At 41.1% G+C, this 25,101-nt stretch overlaps 1 protein-coding gene across 2 annotated transcripts in view; it reads left to right on the top strand.

Moving 5' to 3' along the window:
- Nucleotides 1-25,101, top strand: part of EPHA3 (EPH receptor A3) — a 231,283-nt gene that overhangs the window by 194,878 nt on the left and 11,304 nt on the right. For both annotated transcript variants that reach the window (XM_056329548.1, XM_056329547.1), the window contains exons 12-15: nucleotides 2,969-3,030; nucleotides 5,351-5,560; nucleotides 15,646-15,795; nucleotides 17,729-17,922. In XM_056329548.1, coding sequence (XP_056185523.1) covers nucleotides 2,969-3,030; nucleotides 5,351-5,560; nucleotides 15,646-15,795; nucleotides 17,729-17,922 — 616 coding nt within the window. The remainder of the gene's footprint in view (nucleotides 1-2,968; nucleotides 3,031-5,350; nucleotides 5,561-15,645; nucleotides 15,796-17,728; nucleotides 17,923-25,101) is intronic.

Here is a 25,101-nt window from a genome sequence, read left to right as displayed (position 1 = left end):
TCAGTATGAGAGAGCAAGCACTGAATATTCCCAGCTGAAGTCAATGAAAGCCTCAGGGATACAGCACCCTTTCCGCATAGCTCGGATATAGGAGCTGAGGAAACAGCTCGGGAACTATTTGTATCCATTTTACTGGGTAAAATTATATGGCATACACGCAAGTAATCATTTATTTGCTATAACATTCTGTAGGGTGGTAGAAGGGTAAGAAGGTTGTGGGGTTTGTTGGTGGTGTGGTTTTTTTTATTATTATTATTATTTATAAACCAAAGCAATATACTGTAATAACAAGTTAGCGAGTGTTCATACTTCTTAATGGTAGGTATTAAATCTCACTCAAAAGCGTTAGTTGCTGTACAGTCAGTAGCGAGCCTGTGGAGCATTTGCTGGATGGCTCTCAATGCAGGCACAGGCAATATGACCTTTTCTTCATTAACCACATTCTTTTCGACAGGCGCCCCTTAGCCATGCTTTAGCGTTTCATACTGAGCAGATCTTCTGAAGCGACTCCTAATAACTGCAACAGCCACCATCCCTATGACGAGACCGTTTGGTCTGAGAAGTTCTGGAGCTGGGGTGGCCCTGGTTTGCGGGTGGGACAACCCACCAGCAGCACGAAGGGGGTGCACCCACTAGATACAGCTTCAGCCCTTTGCCCCAGCGCAGGATTGTTCCCCTGCTTCACGCTGATTTCTGTTCTGCCTTTTCTTGCCGCTCGACCGGTCTCCTGGGCGCGCTGTAGGCAGTAGTCTTAATAACCAGCGTGCATGTTCTGCTTAGTTTATTAATAATTTACAGCAATTTGTAACCTGTTAGTATAATAAATTTCGGCAACACTGTTGACACAAGTTGTTATCATGTATAAACGGCTGTGCTTTGATAAATGAATGCAGAATGTTCTTTTAAAAGCGCCCCGTGCTCCTTCAGAGCATATGCTTCTTGTTATGGACACGTTCCCAGCTGCATGAGAGTGAAACCCTGCACTTGGGGCTTTCGGAGTCTGGGTGAGCAAGGCAGGAGGATGCTCTCTTAATAATTTGAAAGGCGTATCTTCTTACTCTAATTTCAGCCTTCTGACGTGTCCTAAAATTGCCGGAGTTTATACAAAAAACAGGCAACTGTCTCCTGGTTTCCAAGTATGTGGATTTATCACAGAAAGTTTTGGATAGCCCCATCAGTACATGGCCTTTACTCAAAACATCCAGCAGCATTTTCTGTGTGTTACAAGAAACACCTTTGGGTTGACGTTACACACAGTGTAAGTTAGCTACTTTTCCTTGCACTGCGTATTTCTTGCTAAAAGGAGTGAGCAAGCAACAGGTTTGGGTTCTTTTGTTTTGGGTTTTTGGGGTTTTTTTTGAGACTTTACATTGTTAGGTCTTTTATCTGCACCATATCCTATATAATTTAAGATTAATGTTTTGATTAAAGCATTTTTTCCTATTATTATGGGGTATTGTCGATACCCCATTAGTGTGACTCCCACAGTATAACACATCATTCACACAGCAGAAAGAAGATATTTTAACCCATTAATCCATGTGAAAAGGGCAAAGGATTCTCTTCTCATTATATTAAACTCATTCTTTGAAATTAATATATCCCTTTGAAGAATTTCTATTTGGTAAAAGTTGTGTTTTCTGAAAAACAAACAGAAAAGGAGTTGTTACCGTTTACTTTGATTTTTTAATGGCTTTTTTTCACTTTTAATTATACTGGGTACCTCTTTCAAGCCTCATGCTGTTCAATTTTAAAAGCTGAAATATCACCATGACCGCTATGCAATATGCAGGCCTTCATCATGCTTTTGTGGTCAGATGCCTTCCTGCATTATATGTGAAATAATAATTCATCGCCTGAAATAACTTCACACTTTCACCCACCTTTCTCTCTAGCACAAAGAGAAAATAAACCAAGCTTTAGAAATATTATGAAATAACACAATCCATATGATGGTAAAATATTAGCAGGGCAATGACCTTTGTCTGGAAACTTCACTGTAATGACATTAAGTTTTTGTATTCATTTCTCTCCAGCATGTCAGAGTTGCATATAAAACCTTGGTCGTGTTACAAAATACCTTAGGGTAGAGAGAATGGTTTCAAAAACTGATCTGAACCTGCGTGGGCAAGCTTTGAAAAATATTAGAGGCTTTTCAAGGATGCAGGGCTGTTCCCTTAGAGCTGGCCACTGCCCAGTGGATGCATCGCTACGATGTGCTTGGTGGGAGGGGGGGTTCCTCATGTCAGCCACTGTGATGCAGAGGGAGGCAGGGCTCCTGGAAAGAAGGCTAACCCCCAGCCGTGCAAGGGGGCTTTCTTCCCAGTGTCCTCCCTTACTTTTATCCTGCACTTCCCTTTCCATCTGTGTCCCCACCCCAATATTCTCCTCGGCTTATGCCAGGAAAATGCTGCAGCTCAGTAGTTTAAGTGTGTTGTGAATACCCTCCTGAGGGCTAGTGCCTCCAAGTATGCTACTTACTCTCTCCCTTGGAGTAGTATCTGAGGAACTTGTTGACTGTGCTCGTGCAGAGCACGGCACCTCGAGAGAAACTGCGGCTCCCTGCCCAGCAAGTGCCCAGTTCCCTTCCTAGAGGGAACCTGGGGGAAAATGCACGGCAGAATACACCAGCTTCACTGCATGAATTCAACAGTTAGGTACAGAATATTCAGCAGTGATGGATAAGATGCTATACACTGAAAATACAGGATACTTTGCTTTGTTTCTTGGGACTTGAGCTGCTTAAAATCCAATCTGTTTATCCTGACATGACTGTACTTGTGCTGATGTCAGTGGAATCATAATTACGTTGTGGACGGAGCTGCTTTTGCCCACGCATCTTTTGCTTGCTTTCTAAATGTAAAATTATCCTCAGGGTTTGGAAAATTTGGGCACACTTGGGAAATGCTGTTTTTACTGATCGTTACGTATTCACTTTAGATGCCTGACCCCTGTAATCTGTTTGTAGGTAAACCGGTTATGATTGTTACTGAATATATGGAAAACGGTTCCTTGGACAGCTTCCTGCGGGTAAGTGCAACAGAAAACCGGATGGTACAGAACTGCCTCTTGTTCTGAATTTGTTATGAATTTGCTGCCACTCTTGTTTGATTCATCGTCAGCTCTTGTCGCTTGATATTTCATTATTTCTGTTTGGTTTTGTGTGCATCATGATGTGCTTAGAAAGCCAGGCATGGATTCACTAGTCCATTTTGACTGCTGACAGTAAGCATTAGTCCAGAATGACAAAACTATTGGTTTTATTAGAATGTTGCATCGATAAAAAACTAAACAAAACCAAAATAACATTCTGGCACACAAAAATGTTTTCCTGAGGCTGAACTGCCGCTCTAATGCAGTTAGACTTATTGGTTGGTGGCCTGCATGTCCTACCAAGCAATTTCCAAAAGATTTGTGAAAATTTTATCATTAAACCACCAGTACTGAGCCAAGAGCTGTTTCCCTAAATATGAAAAATTTAGAAACTAACCCCATACCTAAGGGTGTCAGAAACGTTTTGCTAGCAAACTTTCTTGGCCTGTTTTCTTTCCCCAACCTTGGACATACTAATACTGCTGTTGATTTATCTTTGTTTTCTGTCAAAGTTGGTAGTGAGCCTAAAAAAATTTGAATGCTCCCTGTGTCACCAAGATTTACTTGTGGCAAAACAAGAAGTGTAGCAGAAATGAAATCCCATCTGAGGGGAAACACGAGTTTAATTTTAATTTGTTAGGGCAAACTCAGCTGTGGCTGGGAGACTGCTTTGGTTCTGCCACGGTTGAATGACATTATCCCCCAAATTCATAACACTGAACTAGATGTTTAACCCCAAAAGGGGATATATTGTCAACCTTCATTTCAGTATGTACTATATATGTTATGATGTCCAGTGGAGCATGTAAAATACATATAAATAATGTGTCAATATATCTGAATGAAATATGTCTGTACTGAACTATATATATTTTGTTGAGGCTTAAAATCCTTGAAGAAAGCTCTGAGGAGGGTAATTTCTGACTGTACAAAGCAGTTGTTTGGCCTGTTCGCTCATTAGGGTGTGATTTTCTTTTTTTTTTTTCTCCACTGTTGTGTTGAAACATAGATAAGAACCTTATGACTCATTAATATCACAAGGCAGCTCAGGCAATGCAATCTTTTTTTATAAATGTCTTTTAAAACTAGTTGGTTTGCTTTCCCCAATGCTATTGAGAGGCTATCTGAGCATCTGATTCCTTTCACGGTTAGAAACCTTCTTCTGATTTCCAGCTAAATCTTTCCCAGAGTCTATATAGATGCTCTTGTGTTGGCTCTAGTTAAAGAAGGTTTCATAACAGGGAACTGCTATGAGTCGTTTATAATAATTAATTCTTCATGAAAGGGAATTCTGAGAAGCTCCTTAAGCATCTGCTGTGTCGTATATCTGTCTAATGTTTACAGTGCTAATATTGCCCCTAAGTATATTAATCAAAATTGGAATAAACGCAATCAGTCTTGCGGACTGATGCATGTGAGCTTACCCCACATGGCAGAGCCGGCTCCCATGCATTTAATAAAACTCTGGAAGAAGCAGCAGGAAGAGCTGGAGAGCTGCCCACGATGATACATCTCCAGCACCGGGGAATTCATTTGAGAGCTGCACCAGGGCGCACTGTAGTCCTGCCGTCTGTGTATCTATATATCAGTATCAAAGCTAGACGTTAACAAACAGCGTTAGTAAGAGCTGGGGGATTTAAAGCATGTGTCTAAAAGTAGGCAATTAGAAATATATGCTACTCTTGGTTTCTAGGCTAAGTCACAGTGTGTTTAAGTGATTTTTGTGTTCCTGAAGTTGAGAAAAATTCTGAGGAATTAGTTTAAATTTAATGGAATTTGAAAGCCACTGAATCAGATCGGCACTTGATTTTGTTAAAATAAATAAATAAATATACGCTTGTGTAATAGAAAACTTTCATTAGTCCATTGGGTAAGGCTGGGATTTTCACTAACAATTCCTATGGCCTTTCAGGGAAGCTGGACATGTTTCTCTCAAGTCCTGACTCTCCAGTCTCAGGAGCACACACAACTTGGATTTATGTGCTGCTTTCACACAGCTCCCATCTAGGAAATTAAAATTCTGATGACAGCAAGAATGGGAAAAATGAATTTTTATCTGAATTGAAAATCTGCCCCCTTCCCTCAGCTGATTAGGAAATTGTCCTCCACGGATCCAAGTAGTTCCATGTGTGACATGTAAATCGTAACCCCTGACTCACGAGCTGTTCACTTGAGGAGCTTCCAGGGTCTTTATCAAAAATTCTGTGCAAAGAGGAACAAGAGCAATCTCTGAAATGACATTTCGAATGTTTTCCAGAAACATGATGCCCAGTTCACAGTCATCCAGCTAGTAGGCATGCTTCGAGGGATCGCATCTGGCATGAAATATTTGTCAGATATGGGTTATGTCCATCGAGATTTAGCTGCTCGTAATATCCTCATTAATAGCAACTTGGTATGCAAAGTCTCAGATTTTGGTCTCTCTCGTGTACTGGAAGATGACCCAGAAGCTGCTTACACCACGAGGGTGAGTTTCTGTCTTTGTTTATCCTTTTAAAATTCTTCTTGGTGGTGACAAAGTTAGACTGAAATCCGAGGGGAGTCCCTAAGGTTTATACCCTGTGTTGCAGAGGCCGTCCAGTCCTGCACGCCAAGAGATATTCGATAAACCTTACACTCATCACAGCTATTTTTTTAATTCATGTCTCAGAGAAGAAAGAAGGCAAAAAATATGGTTTCTGTTGGTAGATTATTTTTTAAAAAAATATGCAGAATTCTTGGCTCATTTTCTTTTTGCTGGATGTGTAAAGGAGTGAATCTCATAATTAAGGCCTGAGTAGTTTTGGCACACAATAATGAAAGAATTCATGTGTGCTTTGAGCAGGTTTTGTTACACTGCTGATTGAGCTTCTACCCAGGAAAAAGAAAATCCTTCCCAGCAATAATAACCTTTTTTTTTTTTTTTTTTTTTTTTTAACCTTTTTGTGTTTTCTTGTATGATGGGACAGATGTCTGACTGGAGCATACTGATATCACTGTTCTGTGAGGGTGTGTCTGTTATACCTGATGTTGTACTCCTAACTGAGTAATAGATTGAGTAAAGCAAAAAAAAATAAATACCTATATATCTTTTTAACAGTATGTATAATAAACCTGCTTCTTGTATGATATATACAAAGTGGTACCCATCTTCTGGAGAGGTAATGACATCAAGGAGGAGAGTTACCTCTGACTGTTTTGTCTGGAGACAAAGAAGCTTTTATCATATAGGGGACTCCCCATCGTGTAGGCTGTTACTTGTTTCTTTTTTAAATTTCATCCTGCCTGAAAAACTACCCACAAGTTGTGGTGTTGATTCAGAGCCTTAGGAAAGCCACAGTGTCTCCTACAAACAGCTTTGCTGCACCTCTTGTTCTCGCTTGAGTAGCACTTCTCTTTTGTTGTGGAAACCTTTCAGGCATGCATTTCATTCTGTGTACGCAAATATTACATATTATTATTACATATTACGATAATATTATTATTATTGTGATGGCTGGTTGTTCACTTTAATCGTATTGCAAGTGGCTTTTATTAACTTTAGAAAAAGTGACATCAATATCCAGTTTCTTAGTCAAGCGCAATTTGCATTGATGCTAGCGATCGCCTCCCCTTCACTGTACAAACTGGGTTAGAGTAGAATGTATCAGCAGAATCTTAGTGTGGGTTTTCTAGGGCTTCCTTCATCCCTGGCCACTGAAAGGAGCGATCCATGACTCTGGTAGTTGCATGCTATCTGCTTCATGATTGAAATAATATAACATGACAAATGAGTAAAGAAATCCTAGCTGGTTTCTTATGCATTATGTACGCATTACATACATGTGTATTTATAGATACGTGTTTATCAATCATACCTTCATAACTTAATAGGCATAACGACTGTTCTTTTTTTGACCTTTCAGTGCTTTCTTTGACTTCTGATAAGCTTTGGCATGTTGTTAGAAATACGCAATATGTACCACCTTAGAAAACTGTCTGCAGAGGTCTGTCATGGTTAATATCAGGAGGCAGGAGAAACCAGTTTTCATGCTCAGTATAGGTGCAGCAATCATATATATATATATACACACACACACACACACAGACACATATATATATATACACACACAAAATTATTAATATTGTGCAAGATATCCTCAAAAATGAATTGTCTGTAGCTCAGCCGGCGGTGTATTGCCTTGTCAGATATACTTGTCTGCCCTCTTAAAAACACCTGTGAAAGTAATGGGTGTAACTGTCCCCAAGGTAAACAGTTTTAGATACAGTATTTATCTAGTCTCGTGCTTAACCTCCCTCCCCCAGGACATACGCTTGCAAGCTGAGGCAATTACTCTGTGTCCTACCACCGCTGCCCGCAGGCAGGTGATCGATCTCCCCTTTAAAGCGGCTGCTTACATGAACGGAGATTGCTGTTCCCTTCACACTCATCTCTCCATTCTTTTATTTTCTAAGAATTTTTTCTAAACTTACTGCTCCTGATGGTCTCCTTCGAATTCTTTTCAACTTAAGTACATTTTCCTTAAATGTGATGCCCAAAATGGGATACTAATCCCCAGCACCGAGCACAGCATATTTATATACTATTTCTTGCACATGCCCTTTCTGTAAATATCTCCGTGGGTGAGAAGTCTCTATTTCTCCTCCCACCCCCAATATGTGTTCTTCTGCTCAGACACATACCTCTGCCAGGCTTCGAAGTTCAATTCTCTTATTTCAAAATTCATCAGGGCATGGAAACTAATCTCCACTTTAGTATTTTTATCAGCATTCTGTGTACTAGCATTAAGAGCTGAAGATACTGTTAAGTCCTAGGTAGCTTAGATGAAGAAGTTGTATAGGGAGGAAAAATCAGCTTCCCATCCAACGGTATAGCACACAGCTTTGTAAGAGAAGGGCACTTCCCTGAAAATTAAATGTACACCAGCGACTGACACCCACAGGTGGGTAGGACAAACCGGGGTGTGCAGGATGTCAGTGTTTCCAGCCAGTGTTACATGTGAAATTCATATGTCCAGGTGCAATATTGGGATATTTTTTTTAATTCCTCTCCTTCTGCCACCTATTTTCTAAGCCTACCTGCCTATTTACATTTAGATAGGGAAATCAGATGGCAAGAAACTGTTTTGTAAAGTGTAATCATCTGTGTTCAGTAAACTCCATCTGGCATTTATGGTATATATGGATACTGCTGCAGGAGGATGCTCAGATAATTAAAACCTTCAAATACAATCTAGGACAAATCTAATTTTCTTGAAAAGTAGTTGCTGGATATACCTCTGCCACATCTCGTCTCTGAGAGAATCTCTGAGAGAAAAAAAGGTTTTTCACCTTTTTGCTCAAGTTTCCTTTGAAGTGAGTCTCATATCTATGTCCAGCTAGCGTGTCCCTGAGTTTGATCCCCAGCTTAAACAACTGGGGACCATGAGTGTAAAGCAGAGCTCCACTCCACTGGTAGAAAAACTGGGCAGCTCGTGTTCCTGCTGCTTTGTCTGATCGCAAAACACAGGACCATTTCCTAGGCTGCTCCGAGTGCATTTTGCAAGCTGTAAATATGTGACAAAACCAGGATAAAAATACTGCCACTTTTTAAAATAATTACATCATCCCAAACAGTTTCCTGCCTTTACAACTAAAAGATGACAACTACTCAGTAAGATCTCTGAAAGGAAAAAAATAATAATAAAATCCAATTTATAATCTCAGTTTCAAACATTCAAATAGTAAAGATTGCATATTATATTAACAGGTAGAGACTTTTGCCTCCCCTCCACCTCTTCCCACTCCCAGTTCTCCGTTTAATATCAGCAGTACTAGGGAAATTAATAAAGGTAGCTGCAAAGATGGGTGTTTTGTCTGTTTAGCCTCCACTTCTACCCCTATTTTGTGCCTGAAAATGTCTAAGACCGAGAACAATTCCGTTGCTTTAATTGGTAATTGCCGTTTGGGATTGGTGTGCCCCCAGGAAGCCCAGCCAGCCCTTTGGGCTTGCAGTGCACACCACTGACGGGTGAAATTCTGTGCTGTGCTGCTCTCAGAAGCCGCGTCTGAAGCTTTGCCTAAAGGATATGAACATGTATCCTTTCATATATCAATAATGTATATATAGGGATATATAATCTGTGATATTTGCACTGTTGTACAGGAGCTCTGAAGGACAGTGCAAAGACCATAGGTGCGTATGTGGGCTACAGGGACTCGGGAGTTGTAAGGAAACTTTGCTGCCTGACAGGGTCATTTTTTACCTCCTGAATTATTGTCACTGACTCGATAACTACAAAAGGCTTTTGGTAACCTGTGGTCTGCCTGCTTACAGAAACAGAAGCCAGCATGTGAATCAAGCTGACTGAGTGTTTGGATTTTTTTTTTTTTTTTTTTGACAGACCCTTTATGCCAGAGGGGATGTACTGTAATTATCTACGTTCTCTGTACCTGCTCACTTCTAATTGAAAGGCCAAGACTGTATTAAAATTGTCATTGTCAAATTGATCTGTTTTACTCTTATTATTTTTAGATGTCTGCATGACAGGTGGGTGGACTAATGACACAGTACGAAGTGAAAGTAAATTTAAGACATCGCTCATGTAGAGGGCCTGTAATTATGTCTCTCAAAGGCATAATATTTGGGTAATCAGTAGACAAACTTTGACTATTTAAGCAGGTAGTTGGATACATCACCGGTGTTCGTGACATTTCACTGTAAAACACCATCCACTTTATTTATTATTCTCATTATTCAAAAATCCTGGGCTTGGATGGCAAGTGCTGTGCCAGCCTGTGCCCCCTGTAACGCTGCTCTACTCTGTGCCCCCCATACTGCTGCTCTGCTCTGCGCTGCAGGGACGGGCACACGGGTCCCATTGCTCACGCACGTGCTATTGCCACTGGTGCTTGACAGGGATTTGTTGTGGTTCGTTCATTCCCTTTATTTGCAAAAAAAGATGGTAAAATGCAAGCTGTGTCTGGAAGGGTGGGGTAAAAATGGAAACCAGAACCCCACAGTTTCTCTTGCCTGGTAAGCACGAGGGAGAGACACGGTGTTCTGTTACCATTTACCGCTCAACAAGGAGATAATTTCAAGGTAAAATATTCATTAGTAATGGATGAACAAGTAGCATCAGGTAATTTTTCAGGTGCTTAAGAGGGTACATCAGGCTCATCTCACTCACGTGACACCATCTTGTTCTGTACCGGTAAGATACCTCCTGAACTAGCCTAAATCCTCATGTAATGAACGAATGTCAGGCTTTTATCTTCAGGTTTTCCTGCAAAGTTCTTCTAATAATTCTGTTAGAATCCATTTTTCTTGATTCTCCTCTCCGCAGGCCTGTGGCTTAGGTGCCTGTGGCAGTCGCCCTGTAACAGATTATAAATCGGAATATCGGAGTGGGTTATGGAGGCCTGGAAACAGCTGCCTGCTGCTGGAGCGCCAGACGTGCTAGAAATAAATCGAGGACTTCATTGCCTTTAGATGAATTACACTGAATGACCAGATGCTGTAGGAATCACAGCTCCATCTAGAGCAGATAAAACTTTCGGTTACTGCTGGCTCACTAAATTCAAACCCCAAGAGTGTTCTCTGACCTCGACTGCCTGGGATTTTGAGCTGCAATAACAAACTCCTGCAATTTCTAACACTAATGCTTTCTTTCCACTCGAATTCAGGCAGCTTCTTTGGCTTCATGATGAACACACCCTTAAAAGGAGGCCATGACAAAAATATATAAAACCTGTATTTATCTTCAGGAAATAATCAGGAACTATATTACCAATAGCTAGTGATACATGCACATATACATTTCTGTTTATAAGCCTGTAGCAAACAGATTTGGACAAACCTTTTTCCTAGGCATATCTATAGTGATTTTTCATTTAGCAAGTTTGTCTTACATGTTCAGTCCCGATAATAGTAATTTTGAAGGGTAGGAGCACAGTAATACCAGCCAATAATATTAAGAGTTTCTGATTTTCCAGTGGAAGATAAGAAACAGAGATAGCAGGTAAAGAAGATTAAATTGCATTAAATCCTAGCAGGCATCCAGTGCATAATTAACAACAAAACCAAGTAAGATTTCTTAGCGCTTTCATCATAGCTGCTTACCGAGCAGGTATCATTACACTGATTGTAAATACTGGGAGACTGTGGAAAGCAGCTAAAAACCAAGAGACAAGTAAAGAAACAAGTATGGGAGCTTGGTTTCCCCAGCTCCAGCTCTGTGGTCTAGGAGTAAGTGCTTGGATTAATTTCTGCAAAGGTAAATTATGTAAGGTATCTTTGATCCTAGCAAAGGATATTGCAAAGAATATTCTGATTTCTGGCAAAGTAGAAAACGAAATAGGTGATACATGTTCCAATGAGATGTGTATTTCTTAAAAATCGCTGAGAGAAGTGAAGAGGGTTTTTCTAATGCTGGAATGATTATGGTGGGTTTTTTAATTTCAAAATCTGAATTACAGCAAGCCTTATAATTTCCAAAGGTAACAGCAATACAACCCCATGCATTCACTTTGATACAGCTCTTCAGATTTTCTGCATATATTGATATTTGGACATCTGCTAAAATGTGAATGTTGCATAAATCCTTTGGGGGAAAGTGTTTTTGTGTTAAAATGCCTATTTGTCTAAAAAATATTTATTGACCAGAACTTTTTTATTTTTTGCTGTTCTTGCTTTAAATTATTCAAAATATGAGTCAACAAAGTCCCCTTTTTAAATACAAAGATGAGATTGACATTTTTATGAGAAATTGGGGAGCAGAATAGCAAAATTATAGTTTCATACTTCATTCAGTGACAGTTGATTTCTTTTTTAGCTACATTTTAATACTCTCCTTATTTTACTCTCATTTATGGTAATGCTACATATATCTGTAGGCTCGTATAGAGTTACAGCTGAGGCTTAGAAAAGAGAATTTACTTCTTTGTAATGGAATCTAGGGGTGATGTACATTCACTTTTCACTAAAACAAACAAAGCCAGAAGAACTTTTTTTCACTGAGTTTGTCATATTACTTACCCTGCAATAAAGCAGTCCCAAAATGTTAGGAGACTAATTAATGTCATTTTGTGTAAATGTGTTTCTCCAACTGTTTAAATGACTTTTTCCATGAGATTATGAAGGTAAAGACCTTCTATCAAACATGATATTTCCTGCCCTTACCTAAATTGCTCATGTTCTAGCCATGAGCACATTTTTCCATGTGATATCTGGCAATTATTTCTCTAGGGTTCAGCAAGAAGCACTCCGTTTTCATATCTTCACATGAAATTAAACATGAGCCTGAAGCCACACATGGGAATTCAGATTTTTCAGAGTAATATACTGAAACCTCCAAGATGATGCTTCTGGGTTTCACAGAACCAGCCCTGATGCTGATGCGACACAAACACCATCTCTGCTCTCTGCCTTGAGGGCTTTCTTACATGGCATGCTGTAGATGTCTGTTCTGCCATCCCTCTATTCAACGTGCAGCCGAGGCAACTGCTGGAGGACGAGGCCCAGCCCGGCTGTGTTTCCACGAGCCCACGGAGGACACTTAGCTCTGTATCTCAGCTTCTTTCCCATCACAGTCTTTCCCAGCAGCGCTGGTGCCTCCGGGCACAAGGGGAGGGATCAGCGGAGGTGAGAGGAGTTTGGGGCTTGTCTGATATTGTCCAAAGCAGCAAGGATCAACAATTTCCTCTTTTACTCTCCACCTGGCCAGGAATATGAAACACTTCATCTCAAACCGAACACCAGTGTTGGTCTGGCTTGGTCCCTGCGGGAACGCGGGCAGGCAGATGGAACTCAGAAGACCCCACCAAAGGGCATGGTGCTGGTCCCTCGTGCCTGGGCTCCAGCAGCCCCACGAGCTACACGATCCTTTCCAGATGTGGTCCACAGCATTGAGGCTAAACTCTAAAAGTCCTTTTTAAAAGTTTGTATCTCAAGTAACCCAGAGGCAGTTTTGTCCTGGCAGCTGAGATGGGCTGTGGTGGGTGAGCACCCTGTGGGGTCTGCTGGCACCCTCAGCCTGCAGCCCAGGCTCGCCCTGCCCGCTCCTCCGGGCAGGCAGTGCTCCAGCCACTCGGTCTTGTGCCAGCTTCTGAGCCTGTGGGACAAGTGGGAGATGTTTAATTAGGAAGCTCTTTCATTTCGTGGTGGAGGGGTTTTGTTTGTATAGATTTAGGATATGGCTTTCTGCCAGCTTTGACATATTTTATTGGAAATCAAAGTTCAGTCTACTAGAATGTGCAGAAGAAAAGGTTGAAAAAGTGGGACTGATTTCTTTATCATCCACACATCTTAAAGCATAAGTGGATTTGTTGTGAAAACACTGGAACACGGGAGAGCTTTCCTTGTTTCTTGGCTGTGCCTTTGGCTCACTGAGGGACCCTGGACATTTGTAAGGGAGGTATAATACTGCTAATCAATAGAGTATGAGAAAAACAAAATCATTTCTCGGTTCTCTGTACTGTTACGGAGCAGCACCGGGAATTGTGAATAAACTTATAATGAATAGAAAATGCGATGTACTTCTTGTACTAAAGAACATCACCTTACAGATCTCAGAGAGAGAGGCATCAGGCTCTCCGCGCTGGCTTCTGTGATGGAGCAGGGGTTTAAATACTACTCTTTATTTTGTATGTCCTCTTTGCTGGTCCACAAATAATGCTGAAATTTGGTGTTTACTTAATTTTAAGGGTTGTGTGTGCAATGAAGTTTTGTCTTTTGGTTAAGGTAGGCAGTCTGCTAAATAGTGTGGGATCCATAAAAACTGTATGCCGGCATAGGTTCCTTCTCGATCCTTTGCCAAGCCTCTAAGACATACCTAGTGGCATTTTGGAGGTCTAAATTGTAGCCTGAGTCAGGCCTGCCTGTGTTGCTTATATTTAATCTAATTCCTGCAATATCAGCCATGAAATTGCAGGTGCTTAGGCTCCAGTGTATTTAGGTCTCTAATTAACACTAATTTCCCATTTCTGTTGTTAACCAAGCCAGTTAAGCTGCAGCTGGCCGTCACCCTCAGTGCAGGTAGGCTTTATGGAAGTGTAGGCAAAGCATTAATATCTTTACGTTTTATTTCTTCCTGGTTATTCAGTGGAAATTAGAGCACTCCCTTCCCACACAGGTTATTGTGAGCGTAGGCACGTAACTGTAGCCTAATGGGGGTTGCAGAGGTAACTTCAATAGATAGTCTAGTGTGAAATCTTCAGAATATATCCTTGTACGTGTTGTGCAACCCTGGAACTGGAAACCTCTTTAAATTCTCAGTTTTCTGTATTCAAATATATTCATAGAATTGTAGAATCACAGAATGGTTTGGGTTGGCAGGGACCTTAAAGACCATCTCATTCTGCACCCCCTGCCACAGGCAGGGACACCTTCCACCAGCCCAGGCTGCTCCAAGCCCCGTCCAACTGCCAGGGATGGGGCATCCACAGCTGCTGCTCTGGGCAACCTGTGCCAGTGCCTCACCACCATCATAGTAAAGAATTTCTTCCCAATATCTAATCTAAATCTACGCCCTTTCTGTTTAAAACCATTACCACTTGTCCTATCGCTGTAGAATTATCTTAAGGAACAAGTTCTGCACCACTGTCTTTTAGAACTTTGTTTTCTCATATGTGACTCACGAATCGGAGTCTTAAAAACCTCTGCCAAAGCTGGCACTATTGGAAATTGTCTCTTTCCTCTAATTCTCATCTTGCAGAAGCTCAGCCTGAAGCTGCTTGTGTGCATTTTCCTAATTTGACTTATGGCACCAAGTGGTGGCTGTAAGTGAAGAGAAATGTTCCCCTAACTGTGATGTTAATTGCAATGGTAGCTGCAATTCTTTTCAAGTTTACATCATTTAATGATGGTTTGCTTCTCTTGTGACTATAAAAAACGTTTAAAACCATTTCCCCAGGTGATGGTTTTGCAGTGTCCCCTCTGCACAGATGACCCCGTTTACATCTTTCTGTGTCTGTGATGGCGCTGGAAAGGGGAAATTGTGCATGTGGTCGTGGTCACTGCCCTGTGCGATTGGAGGCTTGGCATCAGTGGAACAGAGCAACACCATGATCCCTCATTTTCCTTGAACGTCCTAGAGAACATGGGGTGAAAACACGATTAAATTGTGCAGGCTCCACACCGACAGGGGGTTCACTTGAAATGCCTTAGAAATGCCCGAATCCAGCCCTGTAGTGCTGTGCAAAAGGATCTAGGGTATAAGCAAGGAGCTCGTAGTAGCTTTTTCTTCTTTAATGATGTGTGACTGTCTTGCCAGTTCCCAAATATTTTATAACTGAAAATCAACCATTCATAATTTACCTTTATTATCTGTGAATATTATGCTATGCATAAATATATATATATGTACAGATATGTAGATGCATACGGGATGTGTACTATACTACGTAGCTTCAGTAGATTTTGCACTATAATGTATTTTATAGCATACAAGACGCTTTCCCAACAAATGACAACAGCATTTTCCAACTTTGGGTTTTACACCAATAGAATTGAGAATCGCAGAGATAAAATAATCATGCAAAATTGTATTTGTTGTGTCACAGTCAAATGGACTTTTATTTTGCTTTGCTCCCTAGGGGGGCAAGATTCCTATCCGATGGACATCACCAGAAGCCATTGCGTATCGGAAGTTCACATCAGCCAGTGACGCGTGGAGCTATGGGATTGTTCTCTGGGAGGTGATGTCTTATGGAGAGAGACCATACTGGGAAATGTCCAACCAGGATGTGAGTATATTGTTATCTGAGTTATGTTCTCAAATAAAGGATCAAGCTGTGAAAGGAAGTGGAGCATAACGAAACCAGGTGGCTCTGAGTTTTTGATGTTGACATTGAATAAGATGTAGAAATGAAAATCTCCAAATCTCCATTGTCAAGTGAAAGTTCTAATGAACTTAAAAAAAAAGCCAACATCTTTATAGCAGGGTGTTTTGGACCTCTGAAGGAACCTTATTAGAGAATTTTATCACGCTGGTGGTTTTCTGTAGGATGACTCCAGCAATTCCACTGCAATGAGGTCATTGCCTTTTACATTCCGTAGCTTATTGTTAGAAAACCCTCCTAAATTTCTGTTGATCCCCTTTGGTTCCACTTGTATAATATTCTGTAGAAGTTTTCTGTAAACGTCAAATACACAGAATAAATTGCTCTTGGTGCTTGTGAAAAAAAGAAGCAAAGCATTTCTACTAAGAGTTTAATGAAACCAAAATAGTTCTGGAAGTAATCAACGGATAAAATAGAGAAGTAGAGCGATCTGATTAGAAGATTTCCAATACAGGCTTCTTTGCAACATTAGTAAAATATCCAAGCCTGCAATCCAAATGATTCATGGATCTCTCCCAATATTTTTGTAAGAAGCATAACATTTCCCCAAATAAGATTTTTATTACAGCTATTTTGGATTCTTTTTCTGTTGTTTTATTAATCCTAGATTTATTCCACAAGACTTACTTATGAACAGAATTTTCTGAAGTACTTTCACTAACACAAATAAATTTTCCGAGGGGTTGGTATATATTCTTACTGGTAATAAATTTAAAAAAGTCAGTAGTGTAGCTGTAGTCAGACATTTTCTACACCGCTTTATGTTAAACAAGGAAAAAGAGAAGAAAGCTTCCTTTCCAATCAGTACCTCTGGCACCCAAGCCTCTGCAGAAAACTATGTATTTCTTTTAATTAGCCACAGACGGGGGTGGGGGGGTGTCTATTGTTTGTGGGGGTGAACGAATCATGTTATGTAGGCTGATGTGCCAGTGGAATACTGTTAATAATATCACAATAAAATTAGAAACAGAAGGATTAACCTATTTATGTGCCTCTGCTTCATGGCTGCATAAACTATGGACTGTTTTCCTATTCCTGTTCTGACCCAGAATTTGATTTAACTGATCCAGGTTAAAAAAAAAAAAAAAAAAAAAAAAGATCACGAGAATATGGCTTTACCATTTTCTACTCTAGAATACAAAGGGATTTTATTCCCGGTGCAATATATATTGTAGGACTGCTCAAGAGGTATTATACCTTAGTCACAAGATTGTATTAAACAGGTTAATTATTTTTTTTTTCAATCTAGACAAATGATAGATAATCTAGACAAATTTTGTCAGTCTAGAGAAATGATAAAGAAATTGGGGCTGCACTGCCTTGTAGGAAATGTACAGTTATCCTCACGGTAACTTTTAAAAATATCTTCCTGCCCTGTGAGATCACCTGCAAGATGTTCTGTCTGTCAGTTCAGGATGTCCCATGAGAGGGCAGGTCGGTTTCCTCCAAGTGCAGCGTCCACTGGAGAGCATGGGAAGCATATGTGCTGAGGGTGGTCAGAAGAGAGATTTTCCAGACCTTCGGACGCCTGGCATAGCTAAGCAAGCACCTTACTACCTGTAGCTTTTGTTTATGGATTTAGTTCAATCGAGTGTGAGTTTTGGAGATCCTTTCAAGATTCACCTTCCTCAAAGTCACATACTGTATCGGAACTCCTCTTTCTGTATGCCTAATTTACTGCCTGGTTTACTTTGCAGATAAACCAGAGGCATTGCGCAATGAGACAATTAGTGGATAAACACATTTGTTTAAACACAGAATGTCCATGTTAATGTGGTTCCCAGAACTGATAAAAACAAGTTGATTTAAGTGCCTTTAAACTTTTCTCCTTGTGCAGGTGATTAAGGCTGTCGATGAAGGGTACCGCTTGCCACCTCCCATGGACTGCCCAGCTGCCTTGTATCAGCTGATGCTGGACTGTTGGCAGAAAGACAGGAACAACAGACCCAAGTTTGAGCAGATTGTCAGCATCCTGGATAAGCTGATCCGTAATCCCAGCAGTCTGAAAATAATCACCAATGCGGCGGCAAGGTGACATATTAGATCTTACATTGCACATCAATAAATGCCTTTGGTTTCTTTGTCTTCCATAAGTAGAATTTGTTTTCTTTATTCACCTGCTTCTTCAACTTTTAACTGTAGCTGTTTGTGATCTTCAAGGGTAGAGAAAGCTTCCTCACTATCCCTTTGGAAGAAGGATGATGATGATACTATTATTATTATTATTGTTGTTGTTGTTGTTATTATTATTATTGCTGCTGCTGCGGTTATTTTTATTGATGATTTCCTCTTATTTCTTCAAATTGTGTAAAGCTGTTACACCAGGGTTATTAAACCCGTTGTAAGATTGTGCAGAGGTGTGTGAGAAAAACACAGATGGCAGATTTGGCCATCATAGGATCTTCCTTTTCCTTCTGACCTTCGGTGGTGTTTTAAGCGCTTAGTGTTTCATAGGTTACAGCTAGCTGCGTTTCTAAGTATCTTTCTGAGTTGGGTCCAAATACATGTCCTACATCTTATGTTCTGCTCTGACAAGTCACCTAAACATTAATCACATGAATAATCTTTTTGCTTTCAGTAGGACTCGCAAACTTAAAAATGCACTTATGTTCCCTGTTAGATCAGTGAGTTAACTAGGAATTAATTTCCAACTCGTGTGATATTCCTAATTCCATTAAAAACGTTCATTTTTAGTCCTGGTTATTCAACACACTCTGGAACATCGCTATGATGAGATAAGAATTACCTCATGGAGACAGAGAACTGGAGAGTGTGTTGACACCTCGGGGCGTAACGAGGGTGTGGTGAAAGGATTAAGTGAATTGGTTTATATAATGCACAAAATGCCATACTCTTACTGAAGTGATGTAAATGATGTAAAATTACTTTTAGCATGAATGCTGGTGCAAAATCCTCTGTCCGCAGAGCAGGCAGAGTCAGGGAGAAATGCGCTCAGCTCCTCTGGAGCTTCAGACCCAGGTCCTGGAGGGTGTTTCAGCAGGCAAGATCAGGAGTCTGACAGGAGGCAAGCTTCCTACAGGAGCACAGCAAAACATTCCTCTCGGACCTTTACCTGGACCGCAGCACGCTGCTCCCCATAGCAATGGAACGGGAAGGCGTGGAAGGGGAACAGAGCGAAGGCAGGGAATTGCTGCATGGGTACCACAGCCTGCTGGGGGGTGACACAGACCTGGCCTCGCTGGTCCTGGCCCCCGGCACCGCGCTGCATCCTGAGCCGGAGCCTGGCCGCTCTGAGTGCCTCCTGCAGCCGCTGCAGAGACCAGAAAAAGAAAGCAGAGATGAGAGGAGGAAGGCAGCCGTACTAATAGGCTTTGCTTTTAAAAATAGATAATGAAAGAAGACTGCCTGCACAGTAATTATGTTTCAATAAATTAATTGCTGAGCGTTTAACACATAGTAAACCAGCATGCTTACCAAAGCAATTATTTCTGTTACCTGCCACGTAACAGGCTGCAACAAACCCCCCAAAAAACTAAAAGTTTTGGAAAAAAACCCCAAAGTGTTTAAACCCTATCTTCTCAGCCAAGCATATTTCTTCCAAATGTCTTGCATGCCAATTTGGCAAATGATTGGTGCAAATAATGATCTTGTAGGGATATACTGCAGCAATCTGCTGAACAAGGGAGTTGGGAATCATGACTGTCATGCGTTGGTTTGGGGATTTGATTGCAGAAACCAGCGCTGCATATTTTGCATTCCAAACAGAAGCAAAATGTTCCCTGTTTACTGTCCTTCCAATTTGGGAGTTAAAACACAAAAGAGCTGAAAAAAATGTTGAACCATCATTTTCAGGTACCTGTTTGTAGCCAGTAGAAGCTGATATCCTCTAATGGAGACCAAATTCAGTGCAAGCACTGCCTGCACCAGCCGGATTGTGGGAGGGAGCACCACAGTGCAGCGTTGCTCTCCCCCCTCTCTCTCTTGCTCTCTTTGCTCCTGTTTCATTGTATGCTTTGCTGGCGTGGGCAGCAGAGGCTGCATGTCTGCACCACCAAGCTGTGCTCTCTGCTCGTGGCACAGCGGGGGGGAAGGAAGGAGGCTGCTAGCATGGTAGGGAACTCCTCACAGCTGCTTTAGGTGAGCTCTCGGTAAAATGCTCCTCGTGGCAGGTTACTGCTTTGGCTTTGATACGGAGCATGTTTCTGAGGAGGCAAATGTCGAAAGTGAGTTGATTCCCTCCTTTCCAATTACCTTTCCACTGCTCTGTCCTTGCACTCTTTGCATTCCCAAACAGTGCAGTGTCTCCCTCTCTGCAGCTTCTCACTGCCCGGTGCCAGACGGGGGTCTGGGGGTGTCTGGGTTGGGGGTATATGCTCACCAGCATGGGTGAGGCCATGCCCTTTCCCTCTGGGCAGGCATTTGTTGCAGTTCAGGTAACGTGTGATCCGTGATCTCTCCATCTCACTCTCCCCACACCGGTGTCTGCAGACCAACCCAGGCTATCCTTAAAATTGACCACGACCAAGAGATACGTATGACAACATGAAGGGTGCTGGGCAGTCCTACGCAGATTTGGAAATCTGTGCTCACTGCCATGTCACCATTGCCAAAACTGATAATCTCAAACCTCAGACCTGGCCAAGGAGCTGCAGGCAGCTCCACACCCGCAGAGCCTCAGGTCCTGCAGGGAGGCACTTGCAGTAACGTGTGCTCCTTCTGCAGGGGAGCCTGTCTGCTGGAGGGGACGGAGCCTGGGCAGTCCAGCATCACCTTCCGACAGGTGACAGAGAAAAATGAGGAGCCAGACTTCAAATGGGTCTCATGTGCAGAAATATGTAACTGATAGGAAAGGCGGAGAGTCAGGGAAGCTCCTTGGGAAGGAGGCGCGCCGTCAGATCCCTGCCGGTATCCTGGTACTGTCGGCAGCCAGAGAGGGACAGTGGAGAGGGAAAGGCATCAGAGAGGGACAGTGGAGAGGGAAAAGCATCACTGCAGAAGTAAAGCACTCTGCCACTCGGCCCTGAGGGCTCGGGGCATTACATCGGCTCAAATGACTGCTCTCAGTTGTTATTTGAGGCTGCAGTACTCCTGCAGTACCTCTCCTCATATACCTAATAAGCAATTAATCTAAATTATCGAGGTCCCAGCTCTCTTTTACCCATGCCTGTAGTGCTACTGGAAGAATGCTAAAGCTTTATGCCCACCATATGCTCGTAGGTGTTCAGAATAGACTTGGTCAGGCAAAATGTCTAACCTGCCGCTATCTGTTGCAGATGCAAAGCCTGTCTCTTCTTACAGATTTGAGAGCTGCTCTTTGTTTAAAACGGTCACAGCGCTGTCATATCCCATTTAAAAGCACATTGCTGGAGGTGCATAGGAGATCCCTGTCCTCCGGTGTGTTACTGTTAACTGACTTTAACCAAAGGATGTGCTTGACCGTACGTCTGATTTTACACCAATAGCTCATAGGAGTATGGGAGAGAAGTCAAAGCCTTCAATTCTGTATTTTCTTTTCAGTTGTCTAACCCTTCTGGCCACTCCCTGGCATCTGATAATTTCCTGGTACCTGAGGGGATGTTTTTACCCTTATTGATCATCTCTCCACAGACCATTCAACATGCCTGTGAACATTACACTCACAAAAGGTCTTTTGTCACAGCAAATGTTTCATAATACCTTTCCTGGTGTTGTGTTTCATCTCAAATTCACAAGGAAATTCCTTTCCCATTCCTTGTAAAGTACAGGGTATGGCTGATTTCTTTCTTACCTGCCAAAATTCACTTTTTAATCAGGTGGCCACCTTGAGCTCATGCTAACAAGACCTGCACTGGTCTTGGACACATGGGTGTTTCGTGTCCTTTAGGCTGCCTGGGGTTACCGAGCTCTCCAAAGGGCTCCAGGAACAGAGCTCAGTGCACAGAAGGTTACACAAGTCATGCAGTTTTCTAAAGCATAACCTCATGATATTTTTATTTGATTTATGTCTTGCTGTTCTTCCCTGTTTTCTGAACATGATGTTCATTTTTATAACAGAGTCCTTAGGTTGTTTGGATATCTTTAGGGTCGAAGTGAGTTCATAGTTCTTCCAGTTTTGATCAAGTGCATTGTTTTTCTTCTTGAGCTTATGATTTTTTAGTCCACTGTGTATTACTTCACATTTGTGAACATTTAATGCAGATACAAAGCAGATGGAAAGTTTTCTCGACTCAAGCAGGAGAGGCAGAATCACTTCACCCACCTGCTCGCCAGTTGGTGAAGCTGTGGCCTGAAAGGGCTTATTAGTTGTTGTTACATTTGTATGGCAAAAAAAATAACCCAGGAGTCATGCAACTGGAAATCCTTTGTGTATGCTACAAATCTTAAATGGACATTTCATTTTCTCTTTCTTTCTTTCTTTCTTTGGTTTTTTTCCACTTATTTATATTCCGGGGTGGGTGGGGTGGGTGGGGTGTGTCTTATTTATATTTCTAATTCTGATCTTTTTTGTGTCTGTGTATATGATAACTCTCAAGTTAAAATGTATGTTATCCTTTTATTATATGAATCTTACTCCTACAAAGCCATTTTAAAAAATATATTTAAACTGTAGAGTTTAATTTAAAATATATTTAAAGCATTTCTGCCTCAAAGTGAGTTAAGCTGTTGGAGAATGGTGTGACCTTGAGGTACGAGCATTGTGATATGGGATTCAGGCAACCCAAGCATTATGGCAGCTTTCCTATAGCTGCTGTGTATGTTCACAACTGTGATGTAGGTGTGACTAAAGGCCTTAGTCTTCATGAACCTTTTATAAAACAAGAATAGGCAAATTAATCCACAACCTCTGCTAGGGAAAAAAAAAATGAGGAAAGATTGAAAAATGTTTCTAATTCCAACACATGAATTTTAGAAATTCTGAATTTCTGCCAGGTCTGCAATTGATTTCAAAACTGGCAGGGAATCTACACACACACACATACACACACACACACAAGAAAACAAACCAAAACAAACCAAACAAAACCAAAAAAACCCCCAAAAACAACCCAACCTGTTTCGGTATCTGCTTTTGTTTCTGTGTAACCTTTTGGTAAAGTGAAAGTCCGTGTCAGATATCACTGCTGTTTTTTCTTTATACTGCAAGCACATAGCTAGGAGGGGAGGAAGGAATTATATTGCAAACTAGGGGAGAAAACTGGAAACCACCTGAGAATTCAGGATATTTCATTATTAACTGATCTATAACCATTTGTGTGTTTCTAGCTGTACTAATACCTTTATCTAAGTGGAAGAATTTGTCTCATATATCGAATGTAGAAAACAGCAAGCTGATTGGCTTGTAAAAAAGACCGTTATCTTACAAGTTGCTCCGAGCTAACAGCTGACAACTTTGTTGGCTTCTTTGGGTCCTCACAGAAAATGCTACCTATTTTGCATTGCAAAATGAGAGGAGGATCCAGAGGAAGGATATTTTAATGGAACATTTATCGTTCAGTATCTTTATTCTCACTTCGTATCTAACCCAAGCATCTAAGATGGATAGTCATTATCCCTTCTTACTGCTTACAGGGAGTTCTGTAAAATTGGCTGGTGACTTCTGTCCACTTATTAATAAGATTCCAGTAGTGTGGTTTCAAACACATTGTGAAACAGTTTTCGGTTTGGAAATGCAAGCCGTGGAATGTTTTGCGAAGTCTGCCGGTCCTAATTTTATTTTGGAAAATGTCAAAATGTCACCCATTTCAAAAGCAGCTGCCTTACCGGGACTTTTAAAATGATTCTTTGGTTTAACTAACATATCTGTCGCCCTGAAAATTCAAGTTACCTTCCTCACAGGAGGATTAATTAGCAAGTTTGCCCCAAATCTTTGAAGATGAAGGTGTTACAGGCTAGCCAGCAGTCGTTAATAGGATTCAGCATCTGTTTCTTCTGGCGTGGAGCTCCCTTTAGCAGGAAAAACATGGAAAAGGCAGAGCATGTTCAGCAAAGGCACCAACCTCCAGTAAGGCCATTGATTTCATAGAGGCAGAATGCAAGGCTGCCTTGCCTGCACTTTATAGACTCCTCTCTCCGAGCACTGCTGGTAGGATCAGCCAGCCAAACTGCTTTCCACTTAGTCCTTGGGTTTAAGGTGTTTTCAAAGAATTAAAAATCTACCTCTGTGTTCTTCTGTATAGAAGCTGTGGAAGCAGTTTTATTTTGTGGTTTCAAGGATTCATTGTAGTCCACTAGACTGCTCCGGAGAGTGTGATAAATGTTGCGTGTTGCAAAAAAAACCATAAAAATCTGAATAGATGTGCAGAGTGAAAAGCTGATGGAAAACAGGGGAAACAAACCAGAATTTTAAAGAAATAATGCTGCTTACCAAAATAAAAAGACATTTAAAACTCTATTTTTGCTAATTTCAAAATTAAGACCATTGTGCATGTTAATGATGCACCTTTTCTGTGCATAGACCTCAACTAAAATTTAACCTCAAATTTCTTGTTTCCTGATACCTCGTCAAGCTCAGTCAAGTTGTTCCTGACTTACAACACTGAATATGCAGCTTGCACTTACTCTTTCTGTTTCATTCAATTGTCATTCATTCATATAATGAATGACAATTAAAGTACATGGATAACACCTCTTAATTTTTTATTGAAGGCTCTGGATGGACCTGATGTTTGCAAAATGTGTGGTTGCCTCCTTGGAACTCCACTCAGAGGCCTGAGAGTGTGTATCCCATACTGTTCTAGAAATTTTGCATCTTCCATTAAATTCCAAGTTCCAGTTCCATGATGAGGAAGCAGCATGCCTGACTATGGGAATAATTATTAAAAAAAAATAAATCATCTATGAACAGTCATGTCATTTTTCTTTAATCCCCCAAATGCATCTTTTTTGCTAATTTATGACCCTATGTAATTTTATTGGGGCGGGGGAAGCATTATTGCTGGATCGTTCTGCAGCATTGGAGGTAGATTTGGTTTCAGGTTTGTTTTATGTTTTAGAAGTTCTCCATTTAAAATACGGGTTCTGCCGCTATTGTTATAACTAAGGGTAGAAAAACAAGAAAGCCACTTATTTTCAGAAAAAGCATAGCTGAAATTCTTTTAATATAGTCCAGGAAATTTAGGAGGGTCAGGGTCAGCTGCTCTTTCTGATGAAAATACGAAAGTGTTTGAAATAGCGCATGAATAATTCTTCCTACATTCTTCCCTGTGATAGCAAGTTGTTGACAGCCCTACCCTGATTTTCTTGAATTTGATGCGTTGTTTGAATTATTCA

This window comes from Falco biarmicus, chromosome 2 (assembly GCF_023638135.1).
Source record: "Falco biarmicus isolate bFalBia1 chromosome 2, bFalBia1.pri, whole genome shotgun sequence".
NCBI classification, from domain to species: domain Eukaryota; kingdom Metazoa; phylum Chordata; class Aves; order Falconiformes; family Falconidae; genus Falco; species Falco biarmicus.
Note: the sequence above shows the minus strand (reverse complement) of the source record. Positions and strands in the feature narration are given on the sequence as shown.